Genomic DNA, 21385 nt, shown 5'->3' with positions numbered 1-21385 from the left:
GGCAAGCACTTGGTGACAGTGGGAAGGAAAAAGTCCATTTTACCAGGAAGAAACCTCCATGACAGTGGAGCCATTACAATCAAGTGTATTAAAGTATAGTTACATAAGGAAAGATATTTCTATATTGTGCTATGTGCTAAGCTGGAGCACGGGAGAATCTGCAGTTCTCCTGACAATTAGTAAAACTCTCGAAGCTGATCAAGAACGTTACATGCAGTATTAGAGCTACTAAAGAGGACCCGGGGTTCAAGAGTGCTCCAGCAGGGTGTTATATAAAGACTGTAATCACACTTCACACTTCTAAAAAAAAAAAAATGCTCCATAGCCTGTGATTGATATAAGGGGTTATATGCTTTTCTTGTAAGACTGACTTACAGCCGGTGTCTCATTATGCTCCAGAGAAAGGCAGAGCGAGAGAGAGAGAAAGGCGCAATATTACCTAATTGTTATGGGAAGATTATCCTCTCAGAGAAGGCGGGGCGAGGGAGGTCAGATGATGATGGTGGTGATGATGATGGTGTCTGAACCGCCGTGTTATGCGAACGGTCGATGAGAGCGCTCCTTTGGATGGTGGGAGGGGTGACGGGGGAGGGGGGCGGTCTCACTCAGGAACACACACACAAACAGGGGCCCATCTGGTTCAAGTGAGGATAGGGACCGTCCTAAGCTGAACTCGACGTTACAAATAGGAGCTGCGGCATTCCAAGTGGAGCAGAGTGGAGGTGCGCTACACCGATGATAATATTGGATAACAGAGGCGAGTGAAGCCGCGGTTTGTGGACACCACAGAGGAAGGAAAAGCGCGTTCTTCCTGAACAGGACCAAAAACACGTTTGGAAACGCCGAGAGCGGCCATGCGCACCCGCGGAGGAAACTCCTCATTCCACTGAGGTACAATTATTATCATTTTGTAAACAGAGTTTCCTTACAGTGATCTGATCAGCCTACTATAACACCAATAAATTAAAAATGTATTTTTGTGTTTAAACACCTGAGTGTCCTTTTCTGCGGGACTGTGATTTTTACTCCCTCGCTAATGTTCACTTTATGTTTTATGTATTTCATAAAAATCGTCGTACTTTTGACTTTTTCAAAAGCACCTACGGCTGCCTCAAACTGCGCTCATGATGAAGAAAAATGAAGAAGAGGAGTAGGGTCATGGCAGATGATTTTAAAAAAAAAAAGAAAAGCAGCCGGTCAGGGATCAGCATGTCGGTGTCAGACATGTGGGTCACCGCTGATGGAGCGAGTGGAGACGGACACACCGGAAACCGGTCGTGAATCCGTTGATTAGGGGTTCCGATAGAATTTGCAGAAGAAGGACAAACTTGAAGTACTAAATGTAAATGTAGGTTAGACTGTGATCGGGTCACCTTGTTATCTAGATGTATTTTTACATGTACTTCTTATTTACTGCCTTATACTCGGAGTACTGCCAAAAAATGTGTGGTGTGACTGACAGTTTGGAGTTTCCAGCACTCTCCTGTCTCACACTGAGTGAGTGAGGGCTTGCAAGGTTATATGGAAGTTGCTCCAGTTTTATTGGAGAGCCGTAATGGAGTTACATAATATTGTGTTGTAATAGCTCTTGCGTAACCACTAAATCCCTCTTCCCTTGTCCTCTCTCTCAAATTGATCACCAGGAGGCGCTGTTGCTACATTCCCGTCAGACGTCCAACAGAGTTCAGTGAGCCCTCAGCACCACACAGTGGCACTTGACGTTCATCGCCAGCCGGGATTTAATCATCCAACTACCCAGATGTTTGAGGAGGACTCCCAGGAGATGAGGGGCCAAGAAGACGTCGGAGTGCTCCGTGCCGTGGAATCACCCACAGCAGTGGCTTCTGCTGGAGGGGGAGCGGGAGGAGCTTTGTCTTTCACAGATGAAGCTGTGTCCATCCTGACTTCCAGCAGCCTGCTGGCGCGCTCGCTGCTAGGGCCGCACCTCAGCCGTCAAACGCAAAGAGAGCCCTTCCTCCAGCGCCCGGCGCAAGCGCGAGTTCATACCTCACGAGAAGAAGGACGACAGCTACTGGGACAAGAGGAGGAAGAACAACGAGGCGGCTAAGCGCTCACGAGAGAAGCGGCGCGTGAACGACATGGTCCTGGAGAGCCGTGTGCTGGCTCTGCTGGAGGAAAACGCGCGACTCCGAGCAGAGCTGTTGGCGCTCAAGTTCCGCTTTGGCCTGGTTAAAGACCCCTCCAACGCCCCAATACTGCCCCTCACTACAGCTCCCCAGCACACCCCTCAACCCTTGACTCCTCAATATTACCTCCAAAGGGGGGACGGAGGCCTCCAAGGCTCCTCAGCACCACATCCCAACAACCAACCAGGCCAGATGAGCAGCAGGGGCTCCAGGGATGCTGGGAACATGTCAGAAGACTCGGGCTTCTCTACGCCAGGTGGGTCCAGTGTGGGCAGTCCGATTTTCTTTGAAGACCGCCTTAGCGACCATGGGAAATTATCCCCACACCGGGGTGAGGAGCTGGGGTATGACCTCCACCATTCGCCTACAGATCCCCACCACGCTGCAGGACTAACTGGGGGGAAGATGGATCACGCAGAGGCGATGAAAAACCTTCCTCACAAATTGCGTTTCAAGATCCCCGGAAGCAACGACGGAACCGATGCGCAGGGAGACGGTGGTGTCGCCAGACGCAGCCCCACGCTATCTACTGCGGGCCGGGAAGCTCCAAGAGAGAAAGGACTGAGCGGAGGCAGCGAGGCAGGAGCAGGCCCAGCATGTGCCAGCTCCTGGATCCAGCACATCGAGGGGGAGGAAAGCAGGAGGGGGCGACACTCCCCTCAATACAGTGCTCCGACATCCAACTACAGCCTCCAGCCCCCTCCTGCTCAAGTGCAACCTGAGGTCCAGTACCAGCACGAGAACACTTACCTGAAGTGTCAGCTAAACTCCCTCAGCGAGGAGGTGGCTCAGCTGAAAAAGCTTTTCACAGAGCAGCTCATGGCCAAAACCAACTGAGGACAGATGCTGTGAGCCAGTCAGCATTTGCCGGCGTCTAGACTTTTAAGGGCAAAGTTTACTTTAAGAAAGCCAAAAAGGACTTTCAAGTCTAGCTCATCATGTGTTGTTTTTATCTCAAGTATTGTATTGTATTATAATAAATGTCTTTAAAGCTCATCTCATAAACCTGCTGTCTATAACAAACACTCAGTCTGAGCAATCTATGTTCCCCCAGACAGGGAGTCTTAACTGTATTGGTGTTAAGTGGATAATAGCTTCTTTATTACATACACTGTGACAACTAAAAACATGCAGCACAAAGCTGTTTACATCACATCATCACAGCACAAACCTCACACCGCTCGGCGATGCCAGATTAAAATGCGGCTGGAAGTCGGCCAGCAGGTCGTTGCCACACTGAGATGCAGGAAGTTGCAGTCCGGTAATTAGAGCGGTATGACTTACTGCACAAACAGTTTCCCACCGCTGAGATGGGTCTGCAAAAAACCCGCAAACACAGGCAGAGACAGACAGTAAACACACACAGAGGTGAGGTTAATAGCCATCAAAACCTCCACGGGTCTCGGGGAGGGCGGGGTGTTACTTGTTACTCTGGTGTTGTTGTGTGTCTTTTAGGAACCACACTGTAACTTCTGCTCTGTTTTAGTGTTTCACACCTACTACTGATCTTTCTCCATGCCTGGGTTTCAACATATTTGTGTTACCTCCCTGTTTTCTGTGCCGAGGTAATGATAAAATAGTAATGTCTCTCTGTGCGTTTTCATATTCAAAAATAAAAGAAACGTTTGATGGATCCAGCATCACGGTGGCGAGTCAATCATTGCTCATTGGTATTATAAATGGTTATCAAACTTAAAAAACTTAAAACAGCCTCTTTTGGGGCTGGAAATTCTTTCCCAGACAGCGAATTGCAGAAAAACAGAAAGAATACGAATGGGAATGAGAGAAGGGTCGACTGAAGAGAAGAGGAGTTTCTCTCCCACAGTCCCTGCAGGCGGCAAGATGGGCTGACAGCCAGGCAGACAGAGACAGTGGGCGAGCCCGCTGTTACTCAACAGTTCTGTTGCAGACCTTGGAAAACACAAGAGCTCAAAGATAACAGCTGGAAATATAAGTGACAGGAGAGAATTCAAGTCATGAAGAAGGGTTAACATGAATATAGTGAGGTCATGTGCACCCTGAAGGCCACCATAAGACCTTGACAACCTTTTGCACAGTCCTCAACAAGGAAGGAATGCACTGCCGTTCATTTCCTTCATCCACTTCATGTAATACTATGAAACAGCAGTGAAGAACATCTTAGCTTTCCTACTCAAATGCATGTAAATGGTAAATGGACTACTTCTCATAAAGGGCTTTTGTACTCTACATGCTTCATTCGCCTATTCACACACATTCTTATGAGCACTTTTTTTCTGTCAGTGCTTCCTGTCTAAGATTCACATGCTGTAAATGACCTGCTCTGCTTCCTTGAGCCACAAGGAGAAACACGACCTCACTGATGGTTATGCGGCATAAATCACCACCCCACACAAGCACAGACATTATGTACAAGTATATGTGTGTTATCATACATTTGCTAGCAGTCAACAAAAATGCCTGTCGCTCAGTAGCAACCCCAGACTATGTCACCTTGTGCTCGGTCTGGAAAAATAATAACGAATCATGCCTCGTTGGAGTCAGCAGAGGGCAGCAAAGACAATCTCTTCACTGTGTGCCCTCACCGTCAACCCAAATCTTGTTAATCCTACTGTGGATGGCTGCAGTTTTCATTGTTCCTGTACATGTTGGAAGCTAGTTCACATGGTGATGCACAAGAGTTAAAGCCAACTAATGTATCAGAAGAAACGTGCAGAAAGCTGAGCCTTCAATTAGTGTCTTATTATTATTTTGTTATGAGTAGTAAACTGTAAAAGCTTATTCAGCTTGTCGTGTGTCACTGTGATTATTTGCACTCACAATCATGAGGCAACAATTTCGAGTAAAATGCAGCTAAAGTATATAAACATCAAAGGTTTATTTGGTTGAATATTTGATCATTAAGGTGTAAACTGAATGAACACCAATAAAGTACATTTCATTTAACTGGATTCCAATAACTGGATGTTTTACATTGTAATTATGTAACCAAATTACATGGAAAAGTGACATGAAATCAAATGACATAAAATCAGCGTAACTGTTTTTTCTTATTGCAAAACAAAGACTTATGAAAGCTTTTAAATACACTAGAAAGCAGCTGAGAGACACACACATACAAAGATCCGCCCTGCAATAAGATGAGCTGTCTATAAGCCTCTGAAATGTCGAAATACAAACACTGGATTAGAATAGATTTGATTAGTAAAACAGGCTGAGAGTGAAGTGAAGAAAGCCTGCGGTGAAACTGAAAGGGAACAAGGTAGAGGCAGTTGCTGCAGGTGTGGTGAGGGGAGAAAGGGAGTCTGCTTTAATGGATCCACTGCAACATGCTGCCGTTCCACGATCATCCTCACCCACATCCATGCACCCATACACCCCCCCCTCCCCTCCCCACACACACAACCCCCTCTTTCTGCTCCCCTCTTTTTTCCTAGTGAAAGGATAAAGCCTGTTGCTAGGCAGACAGTGCGACAGTTGCCATGGGAACGCTTGCAGACATAGCTAGAAGGGGTCGGGTTGGGGTGGGGATAAGGATGGGGTGCAAGGGGGAAAAAAGAGGGAGTGATGCGCAGACAGACAGAGAGAGAGAGTGAGTCTGTGTGTGGTTTGAATGGGGGAGGGGGACCCAAGTTCACGGCCGGTGCCTCTGCTCGCGTCGTGATGTTTGTCTCCTCCGGCTGAAGAAGGAGATAAAGCGAAAGAATGGTGATTCATACATGTTGAAAATGATGCTTCTCATTAGGGGGTTACCCTCTGATGATGCGTTGGAACAAAGACAAGGCGGTGTGGCAGCTTCACAAATCTGAAAACATGTGGGTAAAAGAAAAAGGATCTCAGCATCTAATGCAAAAAGTTGCAGCAATTTAGGTTGTGTGTTTTTATCAAACTAGAGCTCAGAGGGAAAAAAGGAATTCCTCATTTAAAAGGTGAAAAGTCGTACACATGCTTCAAGCCAGGGGAGGAAAAAAGAGATGGCCTAATTGTAGAGCGATTACTGACACGTATTTAACTTGCAATTCTTAAAGTAATACGCTGGAATTTCCTCGTGTTTTAGTGAAAGAGGATCAATTTCTCATTGTGAACACTCACACAAACCATTCTTTTTCTTTCTTTTTCTTTTTTTGACACTGACATAAAAAAAGAAGAGCGCAGCCTTGAAGATAAAAGGAGATAATGAACATATCGGCAGCAGAAGTCAGCCTTTAAGGCAGCCGTTCAGGCAATCTTTTGCCAATTTAAATCACTCTGTGGATAATGCACATTTTACCGAGAGCCTGAAGCATCACTGTGTCTGCAGCAGGGCTATCTCACACAGAGGCGCTCCGGTGATGATCCAAACTGCATTCAAAGGGTACATCACCAGGCTTTTACGCCCAGATTACCACATACATGCTTATTTTCAATTTGTAACTTTTTTTTTTTTTTTTAAATGGGCAAAACAAAGATGGACGCTGGTAATATATTTCTGCAGAAAAAGAGTGTGGCCCATCTGCACTCCTCACCTGTCACCCAGTGAAAACATGTGCAGAACGATGTAGAGAAACATGCAGCTGCTGTGTTTCCTGAAAGTAGGGGTGATGCACCACAATGGGAAAGGTGCTTCTGTTCCTGCGTTTTGTTTTGGGTGGGTTTCAACTTTCAAATAATACTACTTTTTCAGGTACACCTTGCTATAGTACTGGGATGTAATAGTTGGGTGTTTTCAGAACGGCCTTAATTTTTTGTAGCATAACAATCGGATGAACAGGTATACCTAATAAAGAGGCTAGTGAGTATATTTGTAGTTCTAGCTGGTGGTTTGTTTGTTTGTTTTAAGGTGTTGCAGTGTTTGATATATTGTCTTTGTAAATCACAACTCAATTACATTGCTGATTAGTCCCGTCCAGTACGTTAGTCACACTTCCTGGTGTGAGTCTGTCTCTGATCCAGTCCCCCTGCATGCCACACTGACAGGTATCCATTCAGCCCACTCATAAGCCAAACCAAATGGGCGTTGTTTAAAGTGGAGAAGTAAGATGAACCAAATAGCTTAACTGTTCTCCTCTTTGTTTGAGCCTCCTCCAGACTTTACACCTCTGAGCATGACACACATTCCTGCTTGCGGTGAGGACTAATCAAAATTACACAACATGCTTACAATGAGTCCAGGTGAGCTGGTTTGACTGGATTATTGAGCACAGTCGTTTGGGAACATACTGTACGCGGCGCAGTTCTGCGAATGCAAGAACCGTGACTGCCAGGAAACACCTCCAACATAACAAAACTAAAGATTTTCAGTTGCGTTCGTCCACTTGCAACACTGACTAAAATGTCCATGGTTTCCTCTAAAGGTCACGCACAGGTTTGCCCAAAAGTTCTTCCCTGAGTGACAACAAAAGAAGTCAAAACTGCCCCATCTGCGAGGTAGCTGGAGGCCAAAGAGGCAGCACGTGCCGCACACACGTCACGTGTTGCCTGAACTTGAAAAATGAAAGACATTATTTTTATCATTGTTTTTTCCTCAATTAAATCATATTTCCAGTTTGAGTTTGCACCAGCAGACTGGAAATACCTCTGCCTTTTTTACTGAAAGTCAACTTTGACTTATTTTGTGTTGGATTACATTTAAAATGCTATATTCAAATGTGCACCGAGGTAGAAATACACGAGCATGACCTCAAAGTACTGAAGTAAGTTCCTGTGGGAGAAACTGGTACTTATTTTTTTAAGAGATTTTTTTAATGTCATGCTGCTTTACCTCTCACATATCTGTTTTTTATGTTAATGTCAGCAAGAACTGCCAAGATTTACACAAGATTAAATAATTAGATATTTCTAAAGCTGACTTATATCATGTATTCATAGCCTCTAAAACACTGGTATCAAACAAAAGGCCTGGGGGTCAAAATGAGCCCGCCAAAAACTCGGCCCACTGGATGGCGTTGGAAAATGTGAGAGAAGACATAACTTTATGTACTTTTAAATGTATTTTAAATGTAAATTTGACAGCTTTTTTTGGCTATGCCCCACCACAGTAATTAAGTAATAACTAAACATTAAATACCAGAGAAGTTCCTGTTTTTTCACCAGTGATTGAAGAAATTTCAGTTTTTCTACACTGGGTACACAAACAAAAAAATGTGAGCTACCACAATTTTTTTCTAGAATTTTACACATCAATTTCTTATAATTTAGATTTTCAGATTTTTTTCACTCACTACAGCACTATTTCTATATCATGTGGGAAATCTAGGACACGCTGTTGGAACTGCACTTCTAGCTTTGGGATTACATGCGTAGGTAAATGTCTTTATGCAGACAGGATGGGAAGATTCACTTAAGATCAAATTTATGTAGTCTTCAATATAAAATGTGTTTCCCTGCTCTAAAGCATCCTACTTGGAAATGGAGTGAAAAGTTGATATAAAATAATACAAAGAGGAAATATTCAAATGTTCAAGAATATTAAATCCAAAAACTGTACTTCTCACAGTTCTTGTGCTTCCCAGTGCTCAGTAAGAAGCCATGTAGGGTACTTTTGCAGATCCCATGTAGGATGGGTGCCCCTTTATTTCCAGTCGTCCTAACTTACATAGTAACTGGAAATTCCTTTTATCCAACCTCCCACACTATTCAAGTTGTTGCGTTATGCCAGGGGTGGGAAACTCCAGGCCTCAAGGGTCGGTGTCCTTCAGGTTTAGATGTGTCCTTGATCCAACACAGCTGATTTAAATGGCTAAATGACCTCCTCAACATGTCTTGAAGTTCTCCAGTGGCCTGGTAATGAACTCATCATTTGATTCAGGTGTGTTGACCCAGGGTGACATCTAAAACCTGCAGGACACCGGCCCTCGAGGCCTGGAGTTGCCCACACCTGTGTTATGCGGTACACGTGTAGTTACGTTTCTCAGGAGGTGCACATCAGGTTACATAGAAGGTTGTGGCGTATGGTTAAAATGGGGCAACAGTGCAAATTACAACGTTAAAGCCAAACTGCCCAGCTGCTGAAGCTTTGGTGTTGTCAGTGTTGTCGGGCTCAGCTGAAATGTCAAATTGATCTTTTCACTCTTAAAAGCAGGTTGACTAGCACACTCAAGAAGCTGCGTGGCAGGCATGTCAAGTTGGGTATCTGCACAGAGGATGCGACTCTGATTTCCCCGGACCAGCCTGTCTGTGTGTGTGTGCCTTTTCAATATCTAGCAATCTCATTATGGGTATCATATGCCCTCATCTGGCTGAAATTGCCTTTGAGCATAGTCCCTCCCCTACTGGACCTGTCTCCTCCCCCTGAACCCCCCCACTACCCCTGACCCCACCCCACCCCAAACTGGATTTGAAGGCAAGAAGAAAGAGACAGGGAGGGGGCCACATCCGAGAGAGAAACAAAAAAACGTGACTAGGCACCCAAAGCGTCCTGTTATGCAACAACTGACCTACTAACACACATTCAGAGACACACACACACGGAGGGAGAGCGAGAGAGCGAAAGAGAGAGAGAGAGAGAGAGTTGGAGGGAGGGAGGAATTGGAGCAAACATGACATGAGGAGCGCGCTCAAAACAAGGCACTGTGTTCTCACTCTCGCATATACCTGCACTAATCGGGAGAGCTGGTGTTTTCAAAGTGGCAAACGGCGTGTGTGTGTGACAGAGAGAGGGAGATACTGTAAGGAGAGAGAGACAGAGCCAGCAAAGCGGACTGTTGGGCAGGAGCCGGACTGTGTGTGGATCCTGTCGCTTTTAAAGCAAAAAGGTAAGTTGTTGTTATTGACATGTATGTGTGTGTGGATCAGAGCATATATATATATATATATATATATATATATATATATTCTTGAGTTGCTTTTTTCCTCTGAGCAGCTGGTCGCCGCGTTTACAATTTGTTTTGGTGCCTGGATGTGTTCGCCTCAATGTCAAGGCGAGGCTGTACCCCGCCTCCTTGAGAGTGTATGGAGCTATATGAGGATCTGTGTCAGAGAGAGGAAGCGGATGGGAGGAAGTCGGTGTGGGGGACCGGGGGGGGGGGGGGGGGGAATCGGGGGGCTTTGCAAAAAGATTATGGGATTCCTTCAGAAAGAAAGAAAAAAAAAGGTGCGGCTGCTTGGTGGAAGCAGGGGCAGGTGAGTGCGGACAGCCCGCCGTGGAGCGGAGTTGTAGGCAGGGTCAACGCATCCGCTTCTTAGCGCGCATGCCCAAATTGAATATTCATGGTTTGTTGTGGTGCTTTTAGGAGCCAATCTGCTGTGCTTAACCCGCACACCTGCTTTCGTAACACACGTGGCTCACGTAATTGTTATTTAACCTGAATACATGGTGCAGTTATATCATATTTAATAACAGTTATTATTACCAGACCTATAAATAGGCTGGTAATAATAAATATATAGGCTAATACTTGATATTAATGGGAACTACACCAGCTTATACACCCTTCTTTTTGGTCTTATGATAATAATAATAATAATAATAATAATAAATTATTATTCACAATAATTATTATTATTGTTGTTGTTGTTTTTGCAAAAGCTGCGTGAATAAGAGTCGGGTTTACGTGCTGCGGGGCTCTGGAGCAGCTACAAATCTGTCCTCGCTTTCTTTTGGGTTAGTAGGCTAGTCCGTGCAGACAGCTGGAAAAATCCCATGCAGGCTCCGAGGACACACTTCTCTCTGTCACGTGTAGCAGCTCTTTGTAAAGGTTAACGCGGCTGTGCAGCCCTCCTTAACCCTTTAGTGGCCCGTAGGCTCGTATTAGTCTGAAGCAAGCACAATACAAACCGGAGCACACCGACACGCGTGATCGAGGCATGATCGCGTGGATACGCGCGGACGCTCGGCTCTGCTTGTCTCTCCTTTGTTTACAACCCCGGCTCGGACTGATGGGAGCCAGCGTGGATCGCGTTTGAGGAATGGTGAAGTTCACGGGCTCCGATGAGTGCAGCCGAGTGCGAGGTGAGGCGCGCGTGTATGTTTGTGTGTGTGTGGATCAGAACATCTGGATCAAATGTGGGTCAGATGTTTCTTGGTGTTCCTCAGTAGCTCGGCAGACAGCTACAATAGACGCGTGCTTATTTTTCGTAAATATGGCAGCGCGTGGAAAGCTTGTCGAGTTTCGCTTGGAAGGCGATTTTGAGGCGGTGGGTAAATTTTGCGGCAGAGTTGGGATACACGCTTTTCCTAGGATGACCGAGAATCCGCTGTGCACGAACACGATTTTTTAGACGGTCCAACAAAGGAGGAGTGTGGGGGGACATGTTTCTCTCACTGGGCTGCTCACTGGCTCAGATTTATTTATTTCTGGGTCTTCCGTGGGTCCGCCAGGTGTAAATACGCATCAGGATATTATAACGTTGAACATGAGCCGCGCTTCACCGCAGGTCAGCACCGGCTGAAGCCGCAACATTCCTCAACTAGAGCGGGGGCTGAATTCAGGCACTAGTAACTCTACGGCTAGTAACAAGTAACTCTACGGCTTGGGTTTGTTTTGAAAGAGAAAGTCACCTTGGCTTCATCTCCCCATACAGCTTTGTGCGGTTTACACAGCACGTGGGCATCGTACCCGTTGTTCTCTTCCAGATCTCCGCTCCAGCAGCGTGCGGGTGTTTTTACACACTGCATGGTATAAACAGCAGATTTAGAAAGAGAAACAAAAATGATTTCAGGTTTTTGCTGTGGGTCGGCTTCCCCGTCCTCAGCGGAGCGATGGGTGCCTTAAAGGGATTTCACGCAGTTTGGGGGTCACGCTGTGGCCACAGTGTATATGCGGTGTGTTAAACAAAGGTTCCAGGTTGCATAATAAATTAATTAAATAACAAATGGATTAAAGAAAGGGGCAGATTATGCAATCTGCGGAAGCTCGTAGTCTGCGGCGAAGCAGCGCTGCGCTTTGCTGCGCAGAGGTCGCTGCCAATTGGTTGGCGCACACACTGGGTCTCTATGCCAGCTAAGAATGTAGGTCACATCTGTCCTGGGGTGGGTGGAGAGGAGGGGATGAGGCGCACCACTGCCGCTGACGAGGAAGGCAGAATCAGAACACCACCAAAATAAATCCTCGCCCCGCCGTAACAAAGAAACGAGGCGGTCATGCAGAAATAGAAAAGTGGCACTGCGAGCAGCTTCATTTTAACACGTGTACATTTTTGAAAAGAGGAAGAAAGAAAGAAACAAAAAAACTTTCATGTCATTCCACGACTATTGCATCATTGCATTGCGCGACTGAGCCAACTCCCTCTTTTAATCTAGTTCTGAGAAAATAAAACAGATAAAACCTTTCTTTATCCAGCCTAAATAGAGTTCATGGTCAGGAGTATGGCGTGGTTTCCATGCTGTCCTACTTTGCGGCCTCTCGGCTTTCTCGGGGTTTCCTGGCACATGTAAGATGATAAAAGATGAGGGTTTGTGCTTTGTTATTGTGCTGCGGTTTGGATCCAGCACAGAGGCGAATTACAGCATTTAGTAGGCCAATGGAGCACATGTGACTGGTGCAACACATGGACTGAGTCCCTCTGCTTTCTTTTTTTTTTTTTTCTTTTGGAGAGAGGCTGAGAGTGATATGGCCTGTGTTCATGGAACAAGCTTACAGAGGACTCTGCCTTGCCTTGATGGCATGCTGTCCAAGCCTTTATATAAAGTTAACACCCCCCCCCCCAAAAAAAAAAGACTTGTAGCCCAGTGACACCCCCCCCCCCCTCCCCCCAGGGGCACTGCACCATGTGCCTTAAATTGCATTTTTCCTAAGGGTGAGTGGCTGGTTGGGGGGTTGGACAGCGGTTTCATCATTCTCCTTTTCTCTGAAGCATGTGCACCCCCGACCCATGTGCACACACCCTTCTCCTTTTATGTCAGACCTGCAACCCATTTCCTGAAGTGCTCCACAGAAACACGTGTGCTGGCTTTTGAACTGACTTCACTATTTCCAAAGCTCACTGCCACATTTAGACTCTTGCGGTTCGGCCCCTGTGGTTGTGCGGGCGGGGGCGACTTGGATTCTTTTACCGTGCTATCATTCCACAAGTGCCACAGAAACCTGGCAGTGACTTGTGGAGACTAGATGATAGACTGGAAAGAGCGGTCTAGGTTGAGGAACTGTGTGCAGAGGTTAGGCAGTGTGGTTCAAACGCATGCAAAATGAAACACTTTGCGCTTCGCTCTTGGCGGCGATGCCTTTGTGGGTTTTAAAGCATCTTTGGAGATGTGAAATCTATTGTTTCTTTCTGATGGCGCACACATGAAACGTAACGCAGGCTCAGTAGTGAAAGAAGAGCATCAACACCTTCTGCTATGATTCATGCTCATTCACACAGCCTGAATATTTGAAGGTGCAAAAGAGGGAGAGACAAATAAAAAGAAAAAAAAGCACGAGCCTCCACTGTGAGTTAATTAAACAGAGGAGTTAATTCATGCGTCTGGCTCGTCCTGACTGTAGGCGAGATGTGGAATAATGTTCACGTGACGTCAGTCGACCCTCCTTTTGTTACGGAACATGGTTTTCTCACCATCTGCTTCGGGTCGTGTCAAGCCACTGGTCCAGAAACATTGAGACAAAGTCCAATATGATTGGCTAACCCCCTTCTTTCTCCCCCTTTTTGTTGCTATGGGTGATGCATTCCTTCTTCTGATGCAATACCAACACTGTCGCAATTGCCACTGTTTACCCCCCCCCCCCCCCCCCCAACACCCACCCACCCCCATCCAGCTACAGTATAATCTCATCTCCATCCCTTTTCTTTGTTTTAACTCTCCCTCACTGATTCCTCTTCGTTTCTTTGTCTTCGCTCCACTTGCTCTCACCTCTGTCTATATTTGCACAATGCTCTCATTTTCCATGCATCCTTCTTTTTTTCTTTTCTTTTTTTGTCTTTCTTTTTTGTCAGCCCCTCCCTTGTCTCTTCACCTCTCCACTGCTGGGCTGACCTATATTCCAGCAGGCCGTACAGTTGGAGGCAGCTAAGACGTGTTTACAGAGTGCGGTCGGTCCCCAGTTTGTGGGTCAGTGGGACAGGCTGAGAAACAGTCTCTACCCTCGTTCTTGCGTTGCGGTGCCCAGCAGCCACATGTCGGAGGCTCACGAGGACACCCTTAAACCATTCAGCTGAGACTTTCAAATATGGTGTAACTCTAATGTAGCTTTTATTGGATTACTCTGAAAGACAGTTTCAAAAAGCCAAAACTTGTGGCCCTGTTTTATAGTTAGTCTGGTTTCTTCTGTATATGAGAACTAAAAAAAAGTGGGCTGAAATTCGTGTTTATTGTGAGGAGTTACGTAACAATATGAAATCCACAGGACAAGCAGAGCACAGTCGCTGCAAATATCTCACTAGATTATGAGATTACAGATTGTCACAGTGTAACAGCAGCGCTTACGCACTTCAACCTGGAAATGCAGATGATTTGCTGCACTTGGGATGAGATTACCATTCCATTTTCTATGCAACTTGATAAGCTTGACCTCCCGAGTTTTTAGGCGCTTTTCCAATTGGACCAGTTCATTTAAGAGCAGGGAGAATTGTTGCTGTCTGACACCTCTGAAAGAACAAGTCATGCAGAAGAACAACAACTGCATGCGCTGCCTAATTATTTTTGCAACAGGAGTCTGTCAGGTCACATTACAAATCACAAAAGTTGTCAGAAATCACAAATCTCAGTGTGGAAATTGGGGGACTAACAGATCATTACAATTTGCACAAAAAGTCTGTGCCAATCTATCCAGGCAATACTGAGATGCTTAATGGGATAATTGAACCATTTTGATAGCTCTAGAAAATGTAGGAAATGTGGCCTAGCTGTTGAGATACTTAGCTCCAATCCAAAGTTGTGGACCAACAAACCAACTGACTTTGAACACCACCGAGCCACCGAGCCTTTAAACAGATGGAAGCATTTAGAAGAATTGTTGATTTGCTTAATTCTGCGTAGCCTCAAAATCAGCAGAATTGTACTACTTTGGTATAAAGGTGCACCTGTTCAGCTAATTACTGAGCGCTGAGGTATTCCTCGCCATGGTCTGACCACCCTCGCATTTTACCCCCAATCTAACGATTCTGTGTTATCCCAGCCTGTGTTTCTGCTTCCCGCCTCCCTTCTTTCCTGGGGCCACTGACCTATATTTATCAAAGCCCCACCTCCCAGCTGCCCCCCACACCTCCATATCTCTCTTCAGCTTCTTTATCCTTGACCTGCATTAACGATGCCTTTGTCTGCCTTATCTGCTCACTCTGCATCATTGATTTGGCACTGAGTTGTTTCGGAAAAGAATGTTGTCACATTCCTGTGCGGATGAACCAAGGAGGGGGGGTAGCAGTGTTCGTGGATGGGGTTTCTCAGTGGAGAGCCAGTCTGGTGTGTGTGTCAGGGAACCCCACGGCTCTGAGACTGACTCACTGTTTGCTCTGTCTGGCCCACATATTCATCTGGCAAAACAAAAAAAGAGCTAATCCTTAAACAGTTTAGTTTTCATGCTCTCAGCATGTCCCAGACTGATGCAATTTCTGTGTTTTTATTTCATGTGTGTGTGCCTGCCTCGATTGCGATATACTTCTATTTAATTTACAAGGCTTTAGTTTTGCCCTCAGCCGCCTACATAAAACCCTATTAGCTCAGACCTTGCGACATTTTAGCATGCAGCGTTGAACAAGTGTGTTTTTTAAATCCTGGGTGTTGAAACGAAACAGGATCATCAGCCTGGCGATGAACCCACTGCTCACATTGCATCACAAAAGTCAACATCACCGGGCCGGGGGTCATAGGTTCCAGACGGATCGGATCAATAGCAAGGCTGAAAGGTCAGACAGTGAGGTCTAGCATCTATTCACTGGTTGCCAGGGGCGACACACTCAGTAAAGGCCAGACATCCCAACAGCAGAGGAAAGCTTTTCTGTTATAGACATGTATTTATTATATTATTTTGCATGCCAAAAGAAGCTGGAAAATGGTAAAAAAAAAAAAAAAAAAAGTTCAAATAACTGTAGTTCTGATGTGAGGCTGCAGGATGGAACAGCAGCAGTCAGCAGTGGATTAACAAATGTTTTTTTTTCTGTTTTTTATCTCTGCAGGCTTACATCTTGCAGTCAACTGCAGAGAGAACAGAGAAAGACGGAGGGAGGGAGAGCGACGCTCCCCAAGAGACTGACACGCTGAGGTAGACAGGCCGACCTACATCCTGCTGTTTACGTGGAGATCTAGGACACCTCCTTGCCAGTTTAGCTCCGTGTGCTCTATGCTAAACCTTTAACAACCAACTAAAGCAAGAATTTGGGAAGAAAAAGAGGGAACTAAAGGACTGATCTGAACTGCTTTGGGTCTGTAGTACTCCGAGGAGCTCGGACACTGAATTGATAACCCTTCAAGTGGATAAATGTGGGTTGCTAATGCTGAGCTACAGTTGTTCTTTATCTTTTTGGCTAATTTGGACACTTGACTGTTTACCTGGCATAAGTATACCACATCTACAATAACTAGACCCAGAGCCTTGGGAGACCAGTTGTTTTCATCACTACCCCAACCTCCCCCCACCCCCACCTTTAACCTCTGGCCTAATTCTTCACTCAGTTCACCAAGCAACATTTCAAACTGGCTGCCTCTCGACAAAAATGGAAAATCTAACATCGGCTCTCAAAACGTTAAACAAAAACTCAGGGAATAACCTAAACTGCCTTGAGACCTTCAGCGGTTATGAAGAGTCTCTGCCTTCTATCCAAGGGACTCCAACTCGTATGGGGCGTCTCATCAAACCCAAGCCCAACATGACCTGCAGGCGAAAGCGGGAGTTCATTTCCGATGAGAAAAAGGACGCCTCCTACTGGGAGAAGCGCCGTAAAAACAACGAGGCCGCCAAGCGCTCCCGGGAGAAGCGGCGTCTCAATGATATGGTTCTGGAGAACCGCGTCATTGCACTGAACGATGAGAATGTGAGGCTCAAGACAGAGCTGCTCCAGCTGAAGCTGCGCTTCGGCTTAATAAGCACTGCCTCCTACATTGAAAAGAGTCAACAAATCAGTGCGGGTAGCAACGCAGGAAATGGAGGTTCCTCCTCCTCCTCAACTCAGTACTACTCCAGTGGTTACTCTAGTGGTTCTCAGGTGATGGTGAACTCTGACTCCTCTGAAACGGAGCAGTCGGGACGCAGTGAAGGCCACAGGCAGCTGGTGAAATACTCTCCACGTGGTTCCCTCTCTGACATGTCTGACGGCTCCTCCAGGGACAGCCCAGAGCCAATCCCCTTTGAGATCAAGCAGGAAGGTGACAGGCTGGAGATGGACATCGCCAACGGCACCACCACCCAGATCATGTTTAACATCCACCGTGGACTGGCCTCTGTGCCCACCCACCACCAGATCCAGCAGCATTCTCAGGAGTTAGAGGCTACATATCACAGCCAAGAGCAGCAGCAGCACCACCTTCACCAACAGCCCCAACCCCATCAGGAGCCCGTTACCTCTATCAACACTGTCAGCCAGGCCGCCTCTCATCCGCCTGCTGCCCAGAGGAGCGTCATTCTGTACGGTGCCAGCAGTGCCTCTTATCCCGTGGACTCCTTGACCAGGACGCAGGATGCCGAGCTGCTGAACATGCAGAAGCAGGGCAGCACCGGCAGCCAAGTGTGTGCTAGCCAACAGCCCATTACAGAGAGCTCCACGGAAACAGTGGCCGAGGTGACAAAGCAGCTTGAGAGGAAGACATTAGATTCCCCTCCGTATGAGCTCTCAGACTGCCGTAATGAGGCTAGAGAGAGACAGGTGTACCGTGTTTGCCAACTCCCCCAGCAGCAACTGCAGCAGGAGCAGCATCAGGAGAGCGATTCATCTGCGGAGCTCCACCACAAACAAGTGGAGGGTGTCAGCCACTCACACTTGTACCACCATCTCCAGCAGCCTCACTCATACCTCAGCACACAAGACGAGGAGCCACCTGTTCTTACTTATGAGGGCGGGCCCAGGCATGAGGCTTATTACCAAGGCCAATCAACCTCCTCTTGTAAGGAGGCCACATCCAGTGAAGGAGATCCTTGCAGTCCAGAAAAAGAGGCATCCACAGACGACGATGAGCTTCCCTCCTCGTTGTGCTCAGAAATGGGCAGCTTCCACAACCCGCATCTTACCATCCACCAACCTGCCTCGCCTCTGCCCTCCTCCCAGGGCCCTCAGGCTCAGTGCTGGGACCCTCAGGGGGAGGTGAGGGGAACCGCTTTGCCCCACAAACTGAGACTCAAACACCGGGCCATGAGCACCGGCAGCAGCAGCAGTAGCGGCAGCAACTGCTCCGGCCAAGAGTCCCCAACCACCCCTCCCTCCGCCACGCCGCCACCTCTCCCCCAGCATCCCTACTTGTCCCTGACGCCCCCACGAAACATTAAGCAAGAGAGCTCAGGCGGAGGTTGTAAACAGGCGGCCTCAGGGGAGGGGGCCAGGAAGGAGGGTGGAAAAAAGGAGACAGGTGGACGAAGGAACAAGAGGCGCGATTAGGTGACATGGACTTTTAGTTGAAGTCGTTATGACAACTTCAATGACTCAAAGACACAATTTCTCATCGAAGAACTACCCTGCCATCATGCCTTTTGCCCTATGATTGACTCACCCTTTTTCAGCCCTCGGGACAGGAAACTTAGCTTTTCTACTCCACTCCCACCCAACGAGGCTGATCATCTTGTAGGGCTGTATTATATTTGTATATATTGTACAGAGTTGTCATTTCTTACATCCTCTCCATACTTACAGATGCACTTTTGTTTATGTGATGAGAAGAGGAATGGAACTGTCCACTTTTTCTACTTTTGTCATCCAACAATATACAGTTGAGTACATCAGTGAAAGCACATTTTGATAACAAAAACACAAATAAAGAATGTAGAAAAATAAACGCTTCAGGCTTTATCAGTGCTAAAATTTTGGTACATATCCGACTGTAGAGGAGCATACACGTGTATGGCTATCTGCCTTAATTAAAATCAAATGCAAACATACACTGGGGACATTCCCTCGACCAAAGAAGCACCAACAATACTATCAATAAGAAGTTCCATACCTCTTCCCAGACCCTACCTCTACCACCCCATGCTTTCCCCAGTCATCTCCATTATTTCTCAAAAGATCACCATCACCTTTATTTTTTAAGCACTTGGTTTGTATAGTACTGTGATATATGAATATATGTATCTATTTTAAACATATATTTTACAAAACAAATTTGAATACAAATTCAACCAAAAAAACAAAAAACAAAACAAAAAAAACTGCAACAAATCTTTGGAGGATTCTGAAAGCGACCCTCCTGTCTCGAATCGACTCTCTTCATTGTCTACTGTGGCTACAGGACCCACTCGATTTGAATCACCTCTCACTTGATTGTTGAGCTTTAGCATTAATCGGTTAGTTAATGCCTAGTTTACACTTAAACGGCCGTCCATTTTGGAGCGCCAACAGCACTGAATGGAGAACGCGTTGTTCCCTGAGGCAAAGGCCTCGTTAAAAAAAGAAAAAAGAATCTTTGAATTTTCTTACCTTTAACCAGCCTTTAAATATTCGGTGGACTTCACCAGCTGCAGGCTATGAGCCTTTAGTTCATTTGAGCTTTATCGACCATATCTTTTTCTTGTTGTTACCATTCACTGGCCCAGTGTATTTATTTCCCCTCCCTTCACACGCCCATCACTGTAGAAAAAGCCCACAGGAACATAGATGGAGAATGTGTACAGCTCTTTTTAGATGCATACTGCAGCCTTGATTTTGAACTTTCACGTCAGACATGGGACGCTTGGGAGGCATGAACGAAAGCAGGAGGAATTAAGTCACATTCTTATGAAACACACTACAGTGCACTGAGTCTCAAAGTTCCTCTTGTGGAAACACCTAAGAAAAGAGCCCTCCACAACTACTGTTTACTTTTATTGTCATGAAAAAGTGGTTTTGTAGTGTGACCAAGCATGGCCCCTATGGCTCGCATTCAACATGCGTAACTGAGTTAATACAGCTCATAAGCTGACGCTACAGCGAAGTTCTCTAACTCTTCGATCGAGTAAAAAATTCTGAAATGAACGAAGAGAGGGCACTTCCCTTGTTTCCCATTTTTCTCCGTTGTTCATTATCAGGGGTTATTCGTGGTAGTTCTGCTACTGGGCAGTGCTGAATTGCCTTCACTGGATTCTAGTTTTTAAAAGAAAAAAGTCTATGTACCATGTTTGGCTTTTTGGTGCTTGTGTATAAATGTAAAGTTTCCCCTCCCCGCCCTCAAACAACACTGTAACGTTTGTTTCATTGGTTTTTATATCCTGTTTTGTTTTGTTTTGTTTTATAGTCAAGAGGTGATGTTCTGTTTTCCTCTATACTGTGTCTTTTTTCCTACTGACTGTGATGACATGTATTTGCCTCATTACGCTCCCCCCACCCTTTTCAGTGTGTATTAATCAGTAATGTTTGTGGTTTTGCTGATGGTTTTAATGAAAAAGACAAGGACAAAAAAAAAGAAAAGAAAAAAGGCAAAGATAGTGTGGTGTGTTGAGATGGGTGGTGGTTGGTCTGGTTGGTCATTACCATCGCTTCCTTTTGACATATGTAAAGACACTAATGTTCATTGTGGAAGATGGGAGCATTTCAAGAAAACTCAAATAAAAAAGAAATAATGTTGACCCGTCAACATATCAAGAAAAATTCTTGTTTGTCCTTGTTTGTGTTTTGGTGGTTTAATGCAATCGCACCTACATTGATGTTACGTGCACGTTCATATCCACCGTATCCACTGACTTTTACAGCCCGCTGCACACGGCTGACACTGAAGTGAGCAGTCGTTTGGATCTGTGTACGACTCTTGGCTGGCAGTGTACAAAAACACAGTCTGTAGGCACCATATCCAAGCTGGCAGCCTAGTTTCTGCTATCAACTGAGATGATGATCCATGAACCTTATGCAAGAGTCATCAGTTAGGTAATAATTACTCAGTGATTGGCATAAGAGAGTGAGTCACAATGAGAACGCAAACATGTTAAATTAGAGCAATTTTTCTTGTGTTTCTTGAAGTTTATAAAAGTTCTTCCTATATAGATCCTTCTTGCTGTTCTCAAAAAGTTTAGCAGGAACACCCTGTTTTCACTAAGCAGAGATAGCCTTGTACTGAGCTAAATGTCCCCACTTGCTCTGTTTTGGCATCCGAGACCAATCTGCAGAGAGAGGAGTGTCGCACTAACACACTGACACACTTTGCCTGGTGGCGCCAGAAAACTCGTCTGATGTAACACTGGCCTACTTCTACACAGACACCCAAGCTCATTGCATGAAATAACCACTAAACATTA

At 45.9% G+C, this 21385-nt stretch overlaps 2 protein-coding genes across 3 annotated transcripts; both read left to right on the top strand.

Moving 5' to 3' along the window:
• Window positions 1-620: 620 nt before the first annotated feature.
• Window positions 621-3787, top strand: nfil3-6 (nuclear factor, interleukin 3 regulated, member 6). The gene is given in 3 exon segments (XM_040045917.1): window positions 621-891; window positions 1644-1936; window positions 1938-3787. Coding segments are annotated over 2 exon segments (1224 nt in total). The 5' UTR covers window positions 621-891; window positions 1644-1759; the 3' UTR covers window positions 2985-3787.
• A 5768-nt stretch (window positions 3788-9555) lies between these two features.
• LOC120742443 (putative uncharacterized protein DDB_G0287113) lies at window positions 9556-20744 on the top strand. 2 transcript variants are annotated; one of them, XM_040045746.1, is made up of 2 exons: window positions 9556-9859; window positions 16155-20744. In XM_040045746.1, the coding sequence occupies exon 2, from the start codon at window positions 16692-16694 to the stop codon at window positions 18561-18563; it is 1872 nt and encodes a 623-aa protein (XP_039901680.1). In that variant the 5' UTR covers window positions 9556-9859; window positions 16155-16691; the 3' UTR covers window positions 18564-20744. The 2 variants fall into 2 exon arrangements, with proteins under 2 accessions (XP_039901680.1, XP_039901681.1); XM_040045747.1 differs by lacking the exon at window positions 9556-9859 and adding an exon at window positions 10569-11055.
• The last annotated feature ends 641 nt before the right edge of the window (window positions 20745-21385 follow it).

Source organism: Simochromis diagramma, unplaced genomic scaffold (assembly GCF_900408965.1).
Source record: "Simochromis diagramma unplaced genomic scaffold, fSimDia1.1 OVJJ01000150.1, whole genome shotgun sequence".
Classification (NCBI taxonomy): Eukaryota; Metazoa; Chordata; class Actinopteri; order Cichliformes; family Cichlidae; genus Simochromis; species Simochromis diagramma.
Note: the sequence above shows the minus strand (reverse complement) of the source record. Positions and strands in the feature narration are given on the sequence as shown.